At 48.5% G+C, this 22,833-nt stretch overlaps 1 protein-coding gene across 1 annotated transcript in view; it reads left to right on the plus strand.

Annotated features, from left to right (window-relative positions):
• Positions 1 to 6,860, plus strand: part of LOC119390681 (zinc finger protein 674-like) — a 338,514-nt gene extending 331,654 nt beyond the window's left edge. Inside the window, exons 4-5 of the mRNA XM_049415335.1 lie at positions 6,419 to 6,696; positions 6,777 to 6,860. Coding sequence (XP_049271292.1) covers positions 6,419 to 6,696; positions 6,777 to 6,860 — 362 coding nt within the window. The remainder of the gene's footprint in view (positions 1 to 6,418; positions 6,697 to 6,776) is intronic.
• Positions 6,861 to 22,833: the final 15,973 nt, after the last annotated feature.

Consider the following 22,833-nt stretch of genomic DNA (forward strand, 5'->3'; position numbering starts at 1 on the left):
CACTTTGTTGATGCTGTGCGTGATGACGATGAATAATTATGGCAGAGCTCTTTGTAATGGGTTGGAAGCATTTAACAATCTACTCGTTGCGCAATTCGCATTGTGTGACGCCTGGTTACAGAATTCGCGTTGTGAAACGCTTGGTGCTTATTCTACTCTTTTACCACGTTATATTGCATATGCTAATGTGGTTCCTTCCCGACATGAAGCCTGTATAGGGCCTTTTTGCAAAGCAGTTTCAAGCACCGGCATGGCTCAGAGGTTGAATACTGGGCTCCCACGCAGAGGGCCCAGGTTCGAACCTCGTTCCATCCTGGAATTTTTTTCTTGTTTAGTTTTTTTTTCTTATTTCGAGCGATACTGGTTACAGACACCGGCGGCGGCGGCGGCGGCGGCGGACAACTACGGCACCAGAAACGGCCGGTGAAATGATCTCATAACAGCTTTCGCTGTAAAAAATGTGAGACAAAACCGAAGCCACTCTTGATCCAATGCATATTCCTGATTTTTGAACGTAAGCATGCCATGCAAACCTGACAAAGGTGGCTTTAAAGGGGTACTGACACGAATTTTAAATCTTTTCAGATTGTTGCTCTAATTGAAAGCACTGGTGTCGAGAACCCTAAACAGAGTACTCCGGTGTCTGGGAATGGATCGAATCTATTTTTAATACCTCTACGTTGAAAGGACACTTTCTGTTTCACTATTGAGTGGGCGGCTTCTGAGTGACGTGTCATCGCAGTGTGACGTAACGAGAAGACAGCAACTAGCGACGTACTAGCAGCAGATCTGTCATCTGCTCGTGGTGCACACAAACAACGAGTGCATTGTGATCCAGCGACCCCGACAATGACTTCTGCGATTTAGTCTGCGTGCAGGACGCAGAATTCACAAACTCAGTGGAACTGTGTTCACTCGTCGGGATAATGTCCATTGTAGTGGGGCTAGCTTGCAGATGCTCAACAACAAAAACTTTAAGATCCAAGTAAAATATTTTATAAGTGTTGCCTGCCTCTGGTGTGTGGAGAGCGTTAGCATTGCCTACAAAGGAAACAAAAATTGTCCCTTTTGCGATGTCTCAAAACCGTGTCAGTACTCCTTCAAGATAAAAACTCAGATGCTTTAGAAAGCTATCCACAGGGATGCCACATCTGTTAGGAAAAGACAGTTCATCATTGTTCTCACAAATGCACTGCTCAACACTTTCGATCAGCTGAGCATGGGGGATACTATAAAATAAATCTTCAACGTCAATGCTGAAGGCAGAACACCCTTCTAGCTTATGCACTTTCATATAGTTCATGATTTCTGTGGAACTGGACACAACAGAAGCATCGTCAAACCACGTTCCACGCTCAGAAACTGTAGCCCTGAAGGTGGTATTGGGTGTGTGTGTCTTCGCCGTGTAGAAGTCATCCAGGAGTGAACCCTTGCTCTTCTTCACTTTTTCAGTTACAGAATCTAGGTTGAACCCTTTGAGAAGTTCTGTGTAGTGAGGCATGCGTGGTACTCTGCATGTTATTTTCTTCCATTTTCCTTCACTAAACTTTAGACGAAAGTGAGCACTTGTGTCGTGTTCTTCTCTCTTTGTCTCCGTCGTCACTGCACGCTCTCCGGTATGATGAGTACATACCAACTCGCCCAGTCTGCTTTTTTGAGTACTGAGAGTGTGGGATGACGTGAGGCGTTCACTTTCGTTCATGTTTGTACTGTCCTTTCTATATAGAGAGCTTGCTTTTTGGAATAGGTATCTATACTTGTCTGAAATTGGTTACTGAAAAAGTAGTCACTCTATTACAATACTAAAACATGTACAGTAGACTCCTGTTAAACGAAAGCTGAAGGAACCAGGAAAATATGTTTCATTTAACAGGAGTTTCGTTTACTGAGAGATGAAAAGGGGTGCAGAATTCAAGCACAAAACCAATCATGTTAGAGGCAGTTGTTCCATTGAAGCAGCAATTTCATTTAGGCGATTTTCGTTTATTGAGAGTCTACTGTAATTGCTTAAGGAATTTCTAACGTTCAAGCCTGATTGATGCCAAGGGTAGAAGTATATTTGGGTGTGCTGTGTTGTTTGTACTCACTTTAAATGTAGTATGTTTGCTGTTGTAAATGTGCATTCCTCAGAATTAGCAACGAAATATTGCATGCTTTAGACATTGCCATAGGGGCATGCAACAGCTTCTTCTTAAAACTTATTTACCATTTTACAATTATTTTGCAGCCTAATCCATTATGAACTCAGGATTGTGATAGGGATGTGGCCATGTCTAGACTGCTATTTCAGATTGGTTGTGTTGAAACATATGAAATAGACCTTTTTTAAGCACACGAGCGCCACCAACGGGCGCGCAAGCGCTCATGGGAAATTTGTGTACGCCGCAGCAGCCGCCGCGCCATGCCAGGACTTCTTAGACACAGTGAAATTGGCAAGGTGCAACATGTTACTAGCGCAATTCAATCACGAACTTCAGTGTTTAGCTGCGACGGCCTCTCGACGATTTCCATCTGTCCCACTGTTGGACCAGTTAAGCAGCTCAGAAGCGTCACCTTTTATGTATTTATTTTTTTTTGCGCCAGTGCGCCTTACGGCATAAATGAAAAAAAATACAACTCGGTTGCCTATGAAGTGCAGGAGCAGTCTATGATTCGCCGATGCATTTGAAATCAGCGTCCATCGACACTGTCGAAGAGTACAGCGTGAGATTCTGATATTTAGAAAGTACACTAGAAAGTGTAGTCGGGCATTTGGGGAAATGAGATACATTCATTGCGTTGCTCGCAACATATATGTAACGAACGATAAGTGCCTGCTAACTTTCGTTGGTGATATAACCACAGGTTGGAATAATACTTAGAGCGAAAAAAGAAAGGAGCAGTACAAGGAAGGAAATGCGCAAACCAGCGCTCACACACAACTGAAAGTTTATTGAATGTGTGAAAAATGGGGGTGCATCGCGCGTGTCATAAAGAGGCACAAAAAGTCAAACAACCAAGGTGCGTGCTTACAGTCGATTCATATAGTTGAATTCCTTGTCTTGTAACGACTGATAAGGTTGACTGACACAAAGTGTGGCGTTATTTGTGACATGATATAGGCCTCCAAAATTTCTCGCGTTGTCTGATTAGGTTGATGGTGAAAAACTACTGTGCTTTTGACGATGGGATTACATTTTCATGACTGACATAGCGATGCGAGATGAGACGGCTCCATTCAATGAATTTCGATGCTCGCTGAGGCGCGCATTAATACATCGATCAGTCTGGCCGATGTACATGTGGACATAAGAAAGAGAAATTTGCGGTTAACTCCTACACAATTTGCAAAACGATTGGCATGCCTCTGACTGCATTTTTTTTTTTTTGCCCACCGCAGACCCCTGTGACCTTAATGCGACTAAGCTTATTTGGGGCTGCAAACACAACCTTCACCCTCACATCGCTTCCCTACGTTCTTCAGGCCATGCGACTTCTTATACATATGTGGAATAACTGCAATATTTCTAGTTCCTTCATTATTAACGGATGGAGGACGTCCGTGTTAATCTTTCTTTGTCATGCGAAACAGATTTTCGCAAACCGATACTACGAAACGCAGGATATCCCGCCTCTTTGATCACTTTGCAGCTGGAAACCACTGCTCATCTTATGTGCGCAAGTTTTTTTCCAATGCCGTGCGAAATCATGACATCACAATTCCTCGTTTAACAATATTCGACTGCGCCGACGCGAATTAAACACCGATTTCGCTGAACGCTGGCTATACTGCCCGCAAACGTGCTCCGCAGTGAAACTTAAAAGCATGTATCAAGAAAGAGCAAATTATCAAAGCAAGGCATCTCGCAAGTGAATTATAGTCCCATCCCTTTTCCTTAAACACATTTAGAATGTGCTCACTTCATTGTACAGCGCGTGACTTGTCAATTAAATCAAATAATCATCTGTATACCTGAACATTGTAACACCTCTCTACAGTTTGGTTAAACCCGATCACAAGCCGCTATGGCATTAATGCCATAGCGGCTTGTGAACAAGTAACCATTGAATAATACGAATTCGGTCTTCCAGGTCACATTGCTCACGATAGCACGTTTTCACTGCATGTATCGGCACATGATAACTCGCATGCTGCTTAACTACTACATCCGGTATACATCCGCTCGGTAATACCTACACTGACTGCATCATTCCTTTCACATTTTATGCGTAGAGATACGTGCAGGTGCGTTCAGACATGTGTAGTAGTTAGGATTTAATAATAGTCAACCAGCGCCGATGCATTTTTTTTCGTTTGGTGCTCCCACGGCGCCAACGAGCAGCGAGCGACGGAACAGCCTGCGGGCTCGCCGTACTCACTTTTCCCATAGTGCTTCGCCCGCCCGCGGGGGGTCCTGGGATTGTTTGAAAAAAGGTCTATTGACTAGTCACTTTTCACACTGATTGTCTATAATACTATTGAAATGGAGAAAATAATGGACTTCATTGCAACGTTTAAATTTGAATCACAAAAGTGAGGAAATTTTGCTTGTCTTACAAAGCACTGATTCAGACTGTGCCTTTAATTATCCATTCTTTTGTTTTTACATATCTGTCCTTGTTGATAGAAACAGTATTCAGATTACTTGCCACAATGCATGCTTGTAGTGGCAGTTTGATTTGACACTTCTAAATATAAATAATGATTCGTAAGCGACTGTGTAAGTGAGTCAAACATTATCAGGTCAATACGTGACTTTGTACCACTTAAGCAACCTAAAGGAAACATTAGTTGAAAGCAAAAACCCGCACGACGCTCTAAGCAGTGTCTACAACGAAGCATGTAAATTAGATAGGAAATCACACCAGCTAAAAGTGCCCCCGTAACACAACCCCACCCCTGCCTTTAGCATTTATAACCAAATGCTCAAATGTGCTCTCAAACATAAATAATATTCTCCGCAAGTATTATCCAATACTAGCAAACAACGAGCGCCTTAGAAAAGTGTTTCCCGGAGTACGAAGGGTTGTGTATCACCGCAAGAGGAAGTTTGAGGACATGTTAGACCATGCAAAAGTAAACCCTCATTGTACTGCCCACCTAACACCTTCTTCTCCTCCATGCTGTAGAACACGCAGACACCTTTCAGACGATGTTATAGTTAAAAGCACCAGAAGTGATTGTGACCATCATATAAAACCTAGTTTTACCTGCACTAGTTCAAGCGTTATCTACATGATCGAATGTTCATATTATCACAAACGGTACATTGGCGAAACGGGGCGGCCTGTTCATGTTAGATTAAACGGGCAATGAGCAGACACAGCAAAGATGTTATCGAAAGCAGTGGGACAACATTTTAATGTAGCAGGTCACAACTTCAATGATCTCCGACTTAATATACTTCAGACAAGCCTTCGGTCCCCAAGAGACAGTTAATATACAGAGTTGTGCCTTATTCACAAGTTTAATACACTCCAGCCACCAGGTATAAACGTTAATCCATCTGATATGGTACATACACAACAAAACCAATGAGAGTTAAGCCTTTCTAGGAATTTCTAACCTACCGTTGTTGAGTGTTGCTTCATTCTGACAAGCATAATTCAGCTCAGTTGCCCTCTCCTCCTTTTTTGTTTGGATTGGAGGGGAGGGTACAAAGCATATGGAGACAAGCGTTAAGGAAATCAGACACAGCCTCGAAAAAGGCAAGTCTGCTTGTGGAAACGTTGGCTCCAGCAGACACTGCTTACGAATATATCATTTGTTTTCCCTGGTAACATAATGCTTTCACTGAAGCAGTATAGAGACGTTTGTGAGAAATGAAATGTGCAAACTGTGGTAGTAATATAAAGAAACAGTTCCCTGTGTAATGCACATTAATGTGCTTGGTAATTCTGACCATTAAAAATCGTGATGCCATTGTAACTTTTATAAATGTGCTTATTTTCTTTGCTCTTTCAGTTTGCACCACATAAAGTTATTTCATTCATATTTTTTTTTTTTCATATGCTTCTTGTGTTGGAATACGAAGTGGTTCTTTGCTGTGCAGTGTTCCATGGATACTTCTCTGCAAACAGAAATACAATAAGTAGAATAATGGGTTAGTGTTTGTTGGTGCACATTCGAACACTTTTTACTCTTTCGATATAACATGGGAATGGCATCTTAATCAGATTCTATTTTCGCGGCACCTGGTGTTCGCATGTGTCAAGCATGGAATTTATGTGCAGTAGTGTAGGAGTTTTCAAAAGGCTTGCTGTGTCGGTGCACTATTGCCATAACAGTAGCTTTGGTTTGTGCAAAGCGAGACAAGATGATCATCTAGTTCACACACATATGGAGGAACTCTTGTGTATTGCCTGCTGCTGTAGTCCGGTTCAATGTAGTGTATGACATAATTTACATTGCCTTTGTGTGCTCTCGATGGCTTTGCAGGCTCCTTGTCTTTTGCATCCTTGGAGCAGTCTTCATCACTGACGTCTGTTCGAGGCCAACTTCATTGCTGCCAGCAGTGCACCTATGTGACCCTGGACAAGTCGACTATGAGCAGGCACCTTCGGAAACACATGGGCGAGCCCCCCTTTCAGTGCCAGTTGTGTCCAGCTGCATGCGCTCGCAAGTCCACGCTGCTGGTTCACGTGCGCACCCACACAGGAGAGCGGCCCTTCACCTGTGTCCACTGCAGTGCATCCTTTGCGAAGAAAAGCAACCTCGTGGGACATATCCGCATGCACACTGGAGATCGGCCATTTTCCTGTGTCCATTGCAATGCGACCTTTGTGCATAACAACAGCCTTGTGAGGCACATCCGCACGCACACAAGGGAGCGTCCATTTTCCTGTGCCCACTGCAGTGCATCCTTTTTGCGGGCAGATGATCTTGTCAAACACAGCCGCATGCACACTGGAGAGCGGCCCTTTTCCTGTGTACACTGTAATGCATCCTTTTCATCGAAAAGCAACCTCATTGTGCACATGCGCACTCACACAGGAGAGCGTCCCTTCTCATGCGTGCGCTGTAATGCATCCTTTGCTATGAAGCTCAGCCTCGTGAGACACTTTCGTACGCACACAGGAGAACGTCCCTTTTCCTGTGTCCACTGCAGTGCGTCCTTTGCGCAGAGAAGCAGCCTCGTGAAACACATCCGCATGCATACAGGAGAGTATCCCTTTTCCTGTGTTCACTGCAATGCATCTTTTTCGACGAAAATCAACCTCACTGAGCACATGCGCAAGCACACAGGAGAGCGTCCCTTTTCCTGTGTTCACTGCAATGCATCCTTTTCGATCAAAGGCACCCTCAGTTACCATATGCTCACTCACACAGGAGAGCGTCCCTTCTCCTGTGAGCACTGTAATGCATCCTTTAGTCGGAAGGCCTGCCTCATGAAACACATCCGCATGCACACCGGAGAGCGTCCCTTCTCCTGTGTGCACTGCAATGCATCCTTTTCGATGAAGCGCACCCTCACTTACCACATGCGCACTCACACAGGAGAAGGTTCCTTTTCCTGTGCGCACTGTAATGCATCCTTTCGTCGGAAGACCAGCCTCGTGAGACACATCTGCAAGCACATAGGAGGCGAAGGTTGCACCAGCACGGAACGAGGGCAGCCCTCACTGCTTATCTAGGAGGTAATGAGCTTTGGGCACCAAGGTAGGGTGAGCCCAGATATCTGGTAACTTGTGCTCTATCTTGCTATGTGCGCACAATGTTCAGGAAGTGACATTATGCCAGTGCTTTGGTGACATGTCGATGCAAAAGGCAGCGTGACACGACATTGTTCTGAAAGATGGTCTTGAGTTCATACATATGGCTCCGTGGGAGCCTCTTTCACTGTTTGCTAGCTAATATGTTTAAACTGAACGAGAAGAGAAATGTAAGTGTTTGGTTACTGTAAACCATGATCATAATGAAAGCGACAGATGAAAACCAAGGAAAGCAAACGGGAAATAACCAAATTTTTACGTAATTGGTTGTAAAAAAATGATTAAGGAACAAAATGAGAGTTGGAAAATAAAGAGGTTGAAGCAGGTGGGTGGTTCCTCTTCCAAATTGCTGAAGTGAGGGTCTCAAATATGTCAGATATTACACCTTCACGTAGCATACAGAGATTTAAAGGACCCCTGACAGCGAAAGTTTTGTCTGCGACTGTTTTACTGTAATTTGTAGCTTTGTGTCTGGTTATCTCGGAATTGAATTGCAAATGCTCTAACACATCGTATAATTAATGCTAGCATCGTTAATTGAGAACAATTTTGCGTCATTTCAAAACGCCCGCCTAAATACCATAAGAAAGTAGCGCCCGACAACGGGGGAGCGCCTAAGATCACGTGCACTCAAGCTTTGGTGTCGTTGAAAGTACAGTTTTCAAATCGGGGCGCGCGCGGTAAAGATTGAAACTATGCGGGTGCTTTGGTATTGTTTAGTACGTTCCCTCCGCCCCCTCTCCCACCTACCCAGAAAAAAAAATGCCGCCACCTCCCCGAAGGGAATCGTGAGGAAATGCGAATGCATTTCTTGCGCCGAGAGTACACGGCGTGGTAATTTTAATGGCGTAAAGCTGGACACATCGACGCGCTCAAGTGTCTCCCTTTTGGGCGCCTCTTTCAACGAACGCTTCCTACATGCGTTCGTAATCACCTCACGGATGTTGACACCGCCTTCAATGCAGCACAAACGCGTTTAGAACGCGCTGTTTTCAGGCTGTGCCAAGGCTGCACAATCGCTACAAACGCGCTTCAATCGCACTGCATTGACGCGGTGGCGCAGGGAGGAGAGAGAGCGAGCGGCGAGAGAAGGAGCGGCGAAGCACTGCACCTACCCTCTCCACACACGCGGGAGCTCCGCCGAGCTTCCGCGATGCGAGCGCCCTCACACGCCAGAGCGCGCTCCTCCTCTCCACTCACTCTCCGCTACTCCGCCCGCACCACCTGCTTCGGTTGCTAGGGGCGAAGATAAGCGCGCGCGCCCGCAGCTGTTGCTATGGGAGAGGGAGTGAGAGCGGAGAGGCGCGCGGACAACGCCGGATGCCTCACATAGCCCGACTAAGAAATGCATTCGCATTTAAAAAGCGTTCTTGGCCGAAGCAGCCAGAGCTACGTTGAGAGCTGCCCGGCAACAGAGCGAGAGGGGTGACGAACAATAGCCCTCGCGGCGTGCCAGTTGGAATATTGTGCGCGCCCCTCAAATATTATCTGCCGTCGACAATACTCGTTTTACTCGTGAAACGTCACACGGGGTCTCTGTCTCCGTCATACTAGTGGCCATGTCGCGAGGTGCTGAAAACGCAGATGAGCACACACGCTTACTTTAAAACCAAATTAAAATATCTTAAAGGCAACGTTCGTCACTCATAATCGGTCAGAAATGCCCACGCATGCAGGACTATCAAACAACACTAGCATCTCGAGTTTCCAAATGTGGTGTCAGGGTTCCTTTATTGTGTAATGGGATTTCTCCCAAGTCCACAATTTGAATCCTGTGTTACACCATTACGAATCTTGCCCAGTCATTCTCGTTTCCGTTCTTGTTGCTTTCAAATTAAAAAGACATCAAAACTAATATGTGGCATCAGTGTATATCGAAGTTATGGGGCTTCACTGTTTAGCGATTGTGTTCATTCGCGTGTATCCGGTGTTGTACAAAACGGAGTTCCTAGAAACCACATTCTAGGAACTAGTTTCTTTTGGGAGGAACAGGGGAACGCAACCATTCTGTTCAGAGTCGGTGGAACTGTAATGGCAACTCGTTACGTTTTCGAAGGAACGACAGAGAGAAGGGCGTCTCTTCTGTACACGTCACACGGCATTGAACAGATGCACACGTGTATGCAGTACATCGTGCAAAACAGTGCGGATGGGCAACTACGTGCATTAAAAAAAAAACTACCTGTCACATGTCGCGTGACAATGCTGCATCCTGGTTTTAACTTCAAGATGTCTTCCGGGTGCACAGGGAAGTGCGCGCCGAAATGGAATACCTGCGGGAGGCATAGCTTGTTATTAATTAGCTTTGTTAAGGATCAATAGGGACCGCATCCACGGGCCGTTCTGGAGTATGGACATACCTTAGAGAACTTTTACTGGACATTCAAAAATCATCGAAGCCCATCGCAAAGCCGTCGCCAGGAAAGGGTGCGCTCTGATTTATGTCGTAATGGGTACGTTGCAAGTGTACTTGTATTAGTGGCCCCAAGAGAGTTTATTACGGGCTCTAGAAAGGTCGCTCTTCAAGCTTTCGCTGTGACTGTGCTGCTCTTTCCGCACAGGCCTGGCGTTTTTTACCTTGCTGACTTTCTTGCTCGACCCACTCGAATGTCGCTTAAATTGTTTGTAGCGTTAGCTACAGTTGCCTAGCCAGAGCCGATTTCGTGTGGAGGGTCATGAGCCGTGCTGCGCTTGCGCGAGAATCAGTGATGTCACACAGCTGGGTCACCGGAGCTGGCATCTCACGCGCTCTCCGACACCGCCGCTGCTGGTCTGCACCGTATTCGAGAGGAGTGGCGTCGTAGCCATAGACACAGTGGCACCGGCGCGCGCGCAGCTATTCGCCTTCGCTTTGCAGTCGCCGTCTGACACTGCGCTGGGGCCGCTTGATAGCGCCTCTGACTGGCGTTTGCAGGTGGGTAACGCCATGGAGAAGGAGAGCGCAAACGCTGCTCGGTGGCGCAGAAGAGCCGAGAAGCTTATCTCATCGGATCCCGAAGTAGTTGCCTGGCAATTAGCGGTTCAGCGTACGAAGAATGAACAGAAGAAGGCTAATGATCCTAGACAATCTGGAAAGCTAAGACTAATCAGCTCAACCTTTGCTGACGCTACGTATATCCTGGCATAGCCGAGCTAAGCCACTGCAAATTTTTTTGCTCTGTATTTGGGCCAGTTGGTACATGCCCATAGAAAATGAGTAACAGCGTAAACCACGGGACAATAGGCAGCGCTTAGTCCCGTCTCTGCCCTGTTGTCCTGTGGCTCGCGCTGTTGTGTTTTATTTGGGCGGTACCACCACGTGCCCCAGCATAGAGAAACGAGGGGAGGGGGACGTTGGGGACCAGAAGTACAGAAGCCGAGGTGCCTGCATGTGGTACCGCGAAGTCTTCGAACGTCAGAGATAGCGGAGCGAATTTAGTGTCTCACGCACACGAGACAGCGGAACCCACCATAACCCTCATGGCCGCGGAGTGAGTGAACCGACGTGCTAACCACCAAAACCCCGCGCGGTAGCTTTCCCCCTGCACATGAATGGGCTGCTTATATACGGACCCCAACGTGATGGCAACGTTACTCTTTGGTCGTCCCAGAATATTCTGGTGGTATGAGTGGCTCCGCGCAGGCGGTTCGGTTTTGCATGGATGCCATGAGATGGCGTCACTGCAACTTTTCCTACTACCATGGCGCGCACCTACGGTTTGCTCTTGTTTTCCGCACGCAATTGCAGATATCGAAATGATCGGTGCTGCTATCTAAACAGAATACACGTGCGGTTACTCATTACTTGCAGATTTCTGGTAGTGAATGTGCTGGTAAATGAATTACAGCCGAACTTTGCGTTACGCATTTTCAACCGAAGGCAAGCCGTTTGCCGACTGAATACCCAGAAGTTAATTCAATCACCTTTGCACATCAGCACGAATTGGGCACTTGACTGCACTGTTCTCAACTAGTACTAGCTGTCCATTGGCATTATCTAGAAATTAATGACCGATTTTTTGACACAAATTGCGCCTGCGTCCTTTTAACGATGTGGGCCCGAAAAGTAGGAACCATTCTTGACGCTAACTTTGAACAAATAAGTAATTATTACACGCAAGTCAAAAAAATCCGGCCCCTAGTGCGCACTTCAACCACTAAGTGCGTACTTATTAATGTGTATTGCTACACTCACACACGCACGCACGCGCGCGAATTTTACAGGCTTTCGATCTAAAGCAAGAGTCGCATGGCCTCCAAGATATACGCCGCGCGCCGGCCCTCTCGGATGCCATGAAAAGTCGAGACATATTTCTTACAATGCCTCACAGATGGCAGCACATTATCTAGCGTTTGCTGCGTTGGCTTGATATGTTTTCCTCTAGATGGACATAGTTGTCCATTTTTAGCATAATTTTTAGAGCTGTTTGAAAGTTCGTGTGTGTATTTAGCGGCGATGGCTGCACTATCCCGGCGTTTTTCGACGTAGTTTGATGGCCTCGCGAATGCGCCTACCGTATGGGCTCGTTTTCGTCGTGACACCGGTGACACCTGCCGAACAAAATGCGTTAAGGAGACTCGGAGACTCCTTCTACTACATGGCATTTATGTAGTGTTTTTGTCCGAAGCAGCTGCAAGCAACATCGTGGCTTTGTGGTGAGACACCTGCTTGCCACGCGAACGGCCTGGGTTCATTCCTCATTGGGATCGAAGATTTTATCGTTTATTTTATTTGCTACTTTCTCGATTTTTCGCTCACGGATGATCTTTCGCTCACAACCAACGGTGCCGACGCCGACAGCTGAATTTCTGCGACACGAGCTCTAACGCTACCGCGTTAAAATGCAGTGCTGGTGGCCTTACACTGCACCAAGAATCCATGCACAGAGATTTGTCTTTTTCCATTTCAATTTGACAAGATGTACGTAACACTCAACTCGCGAACTACTGCACATTCAAGAAAGTCGACTTTATTCAACAAGGACAGGGACAGAGTGCTAACACGATTGGTACCCAATATTTGCAGCTTATCGTGTCATATCAATCTCGTTAGTTTAGCTCTGTTGGTTGATAAAAACCTTTGTGTCCTGCAAGAAAAGTTCACACCCGCACGCTCTGCGGTGTAACACCATGCCACCCATTATTGTCTTTGTTGACAAGATTACAATGTTCTTTTAACCTATCATTCATGCAGCTGCCCGTTTGCTCAGCGTACTGCTTACTGCAGTAAGCAGTATGTTGGGCAGGGATGAGGTTGAACCGCCACGGTGGTCTAGTGGTTTTGGTGCTTGACTGCTGAACCGAAGGTCGGGGGTTCGAATCCCGGACGCGGCGGCCTCATTTTAGATGGAGACGAAAATGCATGAGGCCCGTGTACTTACATTTAGATGCACGTTAAAGAAGCCAAGTGGTCGAAATTTCTGGATATCTCCCACTACGGTGTCCCTCGTAATCTTATCGTGGTTTTGGGACGTTAAACCCCAACAATTATTATTAGGAATGAGGTATCTGATACGCGACAGCTTCTCTGCATTCCACAATGCGCATCCTATGTCGTTTCTTGCAAGCAGTTGTCTTCATTGGTGCTTGACTGCTGATTCGGCAAATCAATTTCTGCTCGCATGGAGCTGATAAAACTGTTTGCACATTAGCACGTGACACCAACCGTATTATGTTGTGCGAAATTTTGCGCAAATACGGCACGACAGCTAGTCTTTTACGAGAGACATTACTGTTAGAACAGCCAACTTGAGCACCGGAGCGGTACTTCCTAATCATGCCCTCTGCGACTAACACTTTTGCTTGTACAACATGTTGTGTGTGAATCTTTCCCGTGTGCTATGTGACCAGTCGAGTTGTTGCGATACAGTTATACAAAAGCTGGCGTCACGTGCTGATGCGCGAGTAGTTTTTCCAGCCTCCATGCAAGCTGCAATTGATTTGCAAAAGAGCAGTCAGGCACCAAAGAAGACAACTGCTTGCAACAAACGACATATAGGATGCGGTTTGTGGAATACAGGGAAGTTGTCGTTCATCAGATACCTCTATCCTGTGGGGTCATTCCATGCCAACTGTCCCAGCCTTGGTGCTCGGCCGTCTGCGATTTGAATGAAAAAAAAAAAATCTAGGACAATTGATCCAAATCAAGAAGTCTTCCGCCAAACTATTTTTGGCGAAAAAAATTTTTCAGTGCCGCAAACCGCATGTGAAGTTTTTCGGAAAGCTCGAATCTATGGCTCGTAAAACGCGTTTTCAAAAAAATCTTTCTACATTAGGCTAGGAAAAAATTTTCCCTACAGAACGATCGTAGGCTTTTCACTTAAATAAGTTTCACGTCATTGTGAGAAGCAGTGGGCTTAGACGCAGTTACTTTATGATCTCAATTTCACTAAATTTCACTAGCTGTTGCACGGTTGTCGGTTGTTCAATTATACTGTCCAGTTTTCTAAGAATTGAAGCAAAATGTCCAAGATAAAAGGAACAAAATAATTTATTGGCAATTAACCTACGAATACGATTAATTTATACTAGAAAGTGAATTATCTTTCAATGCTGCAGTGTGCAAATAAATACATACACTACGATAGCGAATTTGAGCGCAGGAAAGTAATTTAACACGCACGATACATGAGTGTCGGCAGGATTTTGTCTTGGGGGGTGCAAACCCGTGCTGCATCGCAGCTCAGGGGAGGGGGAGAGTGCTGATGTAGCTGGGGTGGGGAAAAGCGCTTGTGTGGCTTGGGGAAATTAAGTGCCCCTTTCGAACCCCCTTGCCTATGCCCATGATACGAAATCTTCTACGTCTTTCGTGTCGAAGCACAACGAACAGAGGCGGTGTGGTGAAACAAGCAGTAAGGGAAGCCGCGGTGACCGTTGTATACGTGACACAGTGGACTCCTCTTGGTATGCACACCGCAGACAGATCGCGCACGGCGAGGCCAATCTACAAGGAACATCACGATGTGGCAAAAAGCGCCAATAAAATCTGCTTTTCGATTAAGCCTGTCCGCCCGCTGAGCTCTTCAGTAATATGCACGGACGAACGATTTCTCGACCCATAATCGATAATTTTTTATCAATAATAACCCAATGAGCCACGAAAATACGCTGGACATCTGAGTTATAGCCAGACGTCCACGTCCAGAGCCGGTTATCTCCGCGATGACCTAGGGCCGTTTTATTTCAGTTGTTATTAACGTCTGTTTCGTTTTCTGTCTCAAACATCCTTAGGATATCTACACCGGATTTCATGAGGACATCATGATTGGACGATAGCGGGACATCCACGGATCTTCGTGGTTACCCTATTAGCATTTCTTGCACTTTCTGTTTGGCGCAAGGGACATATCTGCTGGGGAAATTGCGCATTAATGGCTCAATTGTGGATTGTGAAGTCACTAAAAATTTCGTGGCAAAATCAGTTTCGATTTCACCCCTGACATTCTACGAAGAACGTGCAACTTTTGTGATTTGTAAAGAATAGGTATGCTATAAATTGGTACGCACCACAACTTTCTAATGTAAACGCCTGCCCGTAAGTCAATAATTAAAAAGTTAATTAACGAGTTTTTGTTATTAGTGGTAACAATGTCATTTTAACTGTGGCAAAGTTCTTCCGCCTCGTCGTGGAGTGCGTGTGCGAAAACTACAAGAGCCTTGCTCTCATCTCTCATTGGATTTTTATGAACAATATATATATATATATATATATATATATATATATATATATATATATATATATATATATATATATATATATATATATATATATATATATATATATATATATATATAGTGGAAGTAGCCGTTATGAAAACAGTAAATACTGTTTCTGTGTTGTCGTCCATGCTACTATATCACGACCTTTATATTATTTTGTAATAACAGGAAAGATGATTCACTTGTAAATGATGCATTATAGTCACCTTATTCTTCCCAGACAATCTGTATCCAGCAAAATTGAGAAATAAACTAATCAAATAAACACGCAATGAACAACACGTCTGCGTCGCAAATCCGCGCGAAAAGCCTGTTCTAAGCGACGGTAACTCTTCAGTGTTATTCCAGACCTCTCTGGTGTATAGCACTACACCGCGAAGGTCTTTTTCAAAAGTCGGAGACGTAAAAATGCAGTTTGAATGCTCGCGACGCACACCGCCTACGTGCTTATTTTCAAGCACTCAGATTGGATTGGATTGGAAAAACTTTATTTACGTCCTGCAGAACGCGCTCAGCGCGTAGCGGGCGTCTCCCACGTAGGGACCGACAGAGAATACCTGGCGGCCGCCTCGTGGGCCTGCTGGACAGCCCATTGCTGGTCGGCGAGAAGCGAGCTTCTGAGGGACGTCTCCCACTTGTGTGAGGTAGAGCCGGGATGAGCGTTTCTACACTCCCAGAGCATGTGTGTGAGTGTCGCCGTGTGTCCGCACGAGGGGCACGTGTCGCTGGGGTACGCGTCGGGATAGAAAACATGAAGCTTGGCGAGGTTTGGATATGTGTGCGTTTGCAGTAAGCGTAGGGTTAGCGCCTGCGGCCTGTTAAGTTTCGGATGCGGGGGCGGAAAAATGCGGCGTCCAAGGTAAAAGTGTTTTGTGATGTCGTTATACGTAATGGGTGCGTCCCGGTTGGCTTCTAACTCGGCGAGATGAGGTTTCCCTGTGACGGCGCGGTCGGTAAGCGCGCGCGCTGCGTCGTGGGCGATCTCGTTGAGGTTGGACGGGGCGCCCGGCACCCGGCCGAGATGGGCAGGGAACCAGATGACGGTGTGATGCTTGAGAGTACTCGGATCCACGCTGCGGAGGATGCGTAACGCCTGATCGGAGACGACGCCACGTTCGAAGGCTTTCATGGCCGCTCTAGAGTCGCTGTAGATGACTTCTCGTTTGCTGTCGAGCACACTTAAGGCTATGGCTACTTGCTCAGCTACTTCGGGGTCTCGGGTGAGGATAGTGGCGGAGTTTAGGATCCGCTGCGTGGATGAAACCGCGACCGCGGCGAAGGCTCGGTTGTTGCGATAGGCAGCGGCGTCCACGAACGAGACGTCGTCCGCTTTCACGTCTATGCGCTTGAGAAGGGGCGGTCGCCCGCGCAAGGCGCCTGCCTCTGTTGTAGTCGGGGTGTACATTTCGCGGAATGGGATTGATCGTGATGAGATCTCGGATTTCGCGGGGAACCGGCGTCCACTCTGGGGTGTCCCCGGCCGTCGAGGAGAAGCCAAGCTCGTGCAGAATATGGCGGCCCGCCTTGGTGGTCCTGAGTCGGAGCAACTGCGGCCCGTTCCTGAGCCTCGGAGCGTGTTGTGCACGCCGAGCTCCAGGAGTTTCCTCCGTGGAAGTGCTCATTAGGGAGGCCGAGGGCTCTTTTAACGACCTTTTTAATAAGGGCGTTCAGTTTATCGCGCTCAGTACGTAGCCATTTGTGCATGGCAGCGACGTACGTGAAAGGCACAGAACAAACGCGGTACGAGACGCATCAAGTTGTCTTCTTCAGGCCGTGGTGCCGGTTGCCACTCTACGTACTAGCCGTATGGCGTTATCAGTCCTAGTCTTGAGCTTCTGCACGTTTGGTATTGTTCCGCGGCACTCGATGATCATGCCCAGGACCCGAATGGAGTCTACCCTGGGGACTGCACGACCATCTCTGGTGTGGAGGATGATGTTGCGTTCGGCCGGGGGTTGCCAGCCTTTGGGCTTGCGCCGCGGCGTTTGGGCAGGTATATCAGCAACTCCGACTTCGCGGGGGAACACTTGAGACCGTGTGTTCGAGGTAGGATTCGTTGGTTTCGATGGCCTCCTGTAGGGTGGACTCGATGAAGCCATCCGACCCTGTGGAGCACCATATGGTTACATCGTCCGAGTAGATTGTGTGGTTCAACCCTCGATTTTGAGAGTTTGTTCGAGAGTCCGATCATCACGAGGTTGAAGAGCGTACGGTGAGAGGACGGATCCCTGGGGAGTGCCTCGCTGTCCGAGCTCGACTTCTTCCGACACCAGGTCTCCTGCGCAGAGGACGGCTCTGCGCCCAGTGAGGAAGGAGCGGACAAAGTCGTAAAACCGACGCCCCAGCCCGAGGTTTGCGATCGCCTTCAAAATGGACGAGTGTGTGATGTTATCGAAGGCCTTTTCTAAATCGAGGCCGAGTATGGCACGAGTGTCCTGAGTGTTACCTCCGTCGAGAATCTGATGCTTTAAAGTAGCATAGCGTCTTGAGTCGATAATCCTGACCGGAAGCCAATCATGTGGTGTGGGAGGCAATCGTGATCTTCGAGGTATCGACCGACCCTGTTGAGGACGACGTGTTCAGCCACCTTGGCCACGCATGATGTGAGCGAGATGGGACGCAGGTGATCTAGGCTCGGCGCCTTGCCCGGTTTAGGAATGAGGATCGTGTGGGCGAGTTTCCAGGCATCGGGTAGCTCGCCCTTTTTCCATATTTCGTTGATGGTGTCTGTGAGATAAGTGACGGAGGGGTCGGTCCAGGTTGCGTAGAAGGCTTGTTGGTGATGCCGTCGGGGCCAGGGCGGAACGGCCATTGAGTTCGTGGAGAGCTCGCCGCACCTCTTCGACGGAAAAGTCGGCGTCTAACTGAGTGTTGTCGGTACCAAGGTATTCTGGGTGAGGAGTCGAAGGGCCCGTGGGAAGCGGGAGATATTTCTGCACGAGGGTCTTGGTGACGTCTTCCGGTGGCGCGGTCCGTTTAGCCTGATGGAGTATCTTCGCGAGCGAATGGCGCTGATTCGTGCGGGTGTTGGTGTCGTCGAGCAGGTGTTTGAGGAGGTTCCAGGAATTTGCCATTTCGGACCTGACCGTCAATCGAGTTACAAACCTCGTCCCACTTTTGCTTAGAAAGGGCGCGGCAATGATCCTCCATGTTCTTGTTCAGCTCAGATATGCGTATACGCAACCTCCGATTAAGGCGCTGTCCTTTCCAGCGGGCCAGTAGAGACTGTTTGGCCTCGAGCAGGTGGGCGAGGCGACTGTCCATCTTCTCGGTTGGTAAGTCCGTAGTGATGGTTTTGGTCGCCTTGTCGACGTCGACCTTGAGCTGGGCCGTCCACGTCTCGAGGCTTGGGGCGGCGTCTGGAGGATGTCGTTCTGCGCGGGTTCTTCCGGAAAAGGTCCCAGTCAACCCACGTATACAACTTGGTCTTCTTGCAGACAGTGGGGAGGTGTACGGCCAGTAAGAAATGATCGCTACCAAGATCTACCGCGAGGTTGGACCAACGGGCGTCGGCAATGTTCTTGACGAAGCAGAGATCCGGGGTGGTGTCTCTTTGTGTTGATGTGCCGGTGCGTGTAGGGAAAGCCTTGTCCGTGATGAGAACAAGGTCCATGTCGTTAGCGTTTTGCCAAAGCTCGTTACCCTTGGGGGTGTCGTACGCGTACCCCCAGGCACGATGTGCGGCGTTAAAGTCACCCGCGATCACTAGCGGGTTGGACTCTGCGAGACGGATGGCTTTCTGGAACAGGCGTGTGAACCGTTGTCTGTGGTGGCTGGGGCTGCTGTACACATTGAGGATGTACACGCTTTGTCGGGATGTGTTTCCAGGGATGATCTCTACTATAACATGTTCGATTTCGGACTCATCGAGGCTGTGTGCTATGCAGGTAATCTCGTTAGCAACCAGAGTGGCGGTACCGCGTCCTCCCGAGGGGCCGGGTATCCACTGGTATCCGGAAAACGTGTCGGTTGGTACTGCAGTTTCTTGTAACAGGATGACGTGGGGTTTGGCCTCGTGACTACGGAGGTATTGCTGCAGGGAGGCTTTCTTATGGGCGAAGCTCCTGCAGTTCCATTGCCAGATTCGCAACTCGTCATTTGGCGTGGCCATCTTGAAGCATGCTGGTGTTGGCCTGAGCACCCGACGGGTGCAAAAGGGCCGCGTGTGGGGGTGAACTTGGTGTGGTTGTGCGCTGTGAGACCGGCTGACCCGCGGCGACGGCAGGGGCGACGATGTGGTCTAGGTAGTGTTCCACCTGGCCCAACCGATTACCGTGGGCCGCAAGGGTTGACTGTACAAGGGCCATACTCTCGCCAAGGAACCGAAGGCTCTCCTTAATCGCTGAAAGCGTGCTCTTAATATCGTCCAACTCCTCGGGCCTTAAAGCTGGCTGGTCGCGGACGATCGCGCGTTTCTTAGGTGCGCTCTCGCCGTCATCATTATGGGCGCCTACGGGCTGCAGCTGTGACGAAGCGACTGCATTGGCGGCGTGATCGGTGGTGGGTGTAGCGGTGGACGCGCTTCTGTCATTTTAGTTCGGCGATGGCGACCGTGAGTTTGCGTATTGTTTCTTTCATCATCGCGTTTTCGCGCTTTAGATATGATATTTCAGATGTGGTGTGTGTGTCGTGCTCTGGGAGTAAACCCGACCCTACCTGTGCTGTAGCTTGTCCTTTGCTCCTGACGGTGTCCGCCCAAGTAAGAGCTCCTCGCTTATTGTTGGCGTTGCTTGCCGGTGATGGTGCCGACGGGCTCGACGATCGTTGACCATGGACACCGCTATGCCTGGGTAGGATCCGGAACGAGAACCGGAGAGAGACCCGGGACGGGAGCCGGAACGGGATCTGGATGCAGACCCATTGGGCGCCCCACGTCGTGTACTGCGGGAGCGGGCCCGAGGACGGCTCCGGGACCTCGATGCACGTCTGGAGCGGCTTTTGGAACGACCCCTGGATCGGGACTGGGATCGGTTGCCACCGGACCGATCATCTGTCGCATGTTCCGAAGGTTCGTCGTCGTGAGTGGCTGCGTTGGGCTTGTACCTTGCATCAAGATCGTCGTTTTCGTCTCGCGTCGAGCGTGCTCGCTCCCATCGTCGTCGTCGCACCACGTAGGGAATGTTGTAGCGTTCTTTGCATGCCTTGTCGGCAGTGAGGTGGTCTCCTCCACAAAGCTTGCATTTGGGTGTACAACGATGCTCCCGATCAGGGTTCGGGGCACCGCAGCCTCGGCAGATAACGTCTCCGGGGTTAGGACAAACGTCCGCACGATGGCCAAGCCGGCCGCAGGCATAGCAAATATCTATCTGCCTGCGGTATAGCGTACATTGCAATAGCACAGACCCATATCGCACGAAGTTGGGCACGCGATGTCCATCAAAGGCCACGATTACTGCGGTGGTACTGCCGATGCGCTTGGCGGCCAGGGCCAGTGGATTCCTGTCGTTAACGATCTTTGCATCGATGTCCGCCGAACTGTCTTGCACGGGGATCCCCCGGATGACGCCTTTGCATGTAGAATACGGTGCCGCTTCGTAGGCACTCACTTCGTAGGTCTTATCAGCGATGCGGATTTCTTTAATGCGCACGTAGCGGTTGGCGTTATCTCTTCTCGGCGTGCTCGCCACTAAGATATTCTGCTTACTGTTTGGGCAGAGCGTGCGCCGCGGCTGGCTCGCTGCGCTATACCACGTCGTTGCTGCTACTTCGGCTGCATTCTGTCACGGCGCGATGGAATGCCACGTATCGGGGGAGGACATTGACCCGGAAGAAATCACACCAGACCAAGGCTGGCAGACCGCCTCGTCTCGCCGTGCACTAACCCAAAAGGTGGGCTCCAAACCTACGCCGCCTAATGGCGCTTTGAAACATGGAGGGAACAAGCCCTGCGATAGTGAAAACGTCCAGAACAAAATCATCCGAGCGAGCCGAATGCCGCAACTACCGAAGGACGACATACGCATTATCATAAGACCCAGAGGGGGCCTTAATATCGCTAAGCTTGGCCCAACGATCGTCGCCGACGCCATTGCCGTCTCGGCAGGTATCAGCCCTGTGGAACAGCATGCGGACACGCTCTGCCCAAACAGTAAGCAAGCACTCAGAAAGCGGAGAAATCAGCCCACAGCACCCTTGGTGCCACCTTGCGTAAAGTGGCGGCAAACTCGAGAGTTCTCGCGCCATTCGCGGCGCATTGGCGAAGCGGCGCCGTTTGGCCACCTCATGGTCCCATCCAATGAACTTAAATTTAGGTATGTTATAGAATCCTGAGTCGGGAAAAATAACGAGTTCGTCCACAACGGTGTGTCTCGCAATCATAGCGGGGTTTTCGAAATACCTAGAATTTCAATTTTGTCCTGCACGCAAAATGCACAATGAATTCAGTCAAGCTAGCATACGCATGCAACAGCTTTACCCTATATGTGTTTTCGAAATTACGACAAACCGGAACGTTTTCCAAGCATGTTTTAAGCGAAAGCTGTTATGAGGTCATTTCTACGGCCGTTTTTGGCGCCGTAGTTGTCCGCCATCGCCGGTGTCCGTAACCACTATCGCTCGAAAAAAAAAAAACGATAAGAAAAAATTTCCAGGGTGGACCGGGGTTCGAACCTGGGTCCTCTGCGTGGGAGCCCAGTGTTGTACCTCAGAGCCATGCCTATGCTTGGAACTGCCTTGCAAAAAGACGCTATACAGGCCTCATGTGCAGAACGAACCACATTAACATGTGTAATTTAGTGTGTAGAAAATCGAATAACCACGCACCACATAACGCGAATTCTGTAACCAGGCGTCACACAATGTGAATTGCGCAACGAGTGGCTGTTGATGCTTCCAAGCCATTACAAGGGGCTCTGCAATAATTCTTCATCGGCATCAGGCACAACACCAACAAAGTGCGCATAATGCCTTACATATTTTTAGCGGTACCACGGCGCTCCGTTGAATGACGAAAAATGGCATAGTGGCTGCTTCCCTACTTCACAGAAATTATGATGATTTATAGCGTAGTGGGTTCCTCGCAAGTGCACTTGAATTGGTTACCAAGGAAGCCCATAATCCCATCATCCATTTCCTCAGGGTCTCAATAAAGTCCTTCCCCCCTCTCTCTGTCTCTCTTTCTCACGTCAGCGTATGTATATTGCATGATGGGAGAGTGAAATAGCGACCGGGGCGTCACACAATGCGAATTACGTAACTGATGAGCCGTTTAAAGCTTCCAACTCATTACAAAGGGCTGAGCCACAATTCTTCATCGTCATCAGTCGTCACGTAAACAAAGTGCACATAATGCCTTACATATGTGTAGCTGGAACCTCGCTTCTGCGCACAATGACGAATAATGGCGTTGTAGGTGCTTCCCAACTTCACAAATATTGTGATTTATGGCGTAGTGGGTACCTTGCTAGTGTACTTGTATTAGTAGCCCCAAGAGAGTTTACAACG

This window comes from Rhipicephalus sanguineus, chromosome 4 (genome assembly GCF_013339695.2).
Source record: "Rhipicephalus sanguineus isolate Rsan-2018 chromosome 4, BIME_Rsan_1.4, whole genome shotgun sequence".
NCBI lineage: Eukaryota > Metazoa > Arthropoda > Arachnida > Ixodida > Ixodidae > Rhipicephalus > Rhipicephalus sanguineus.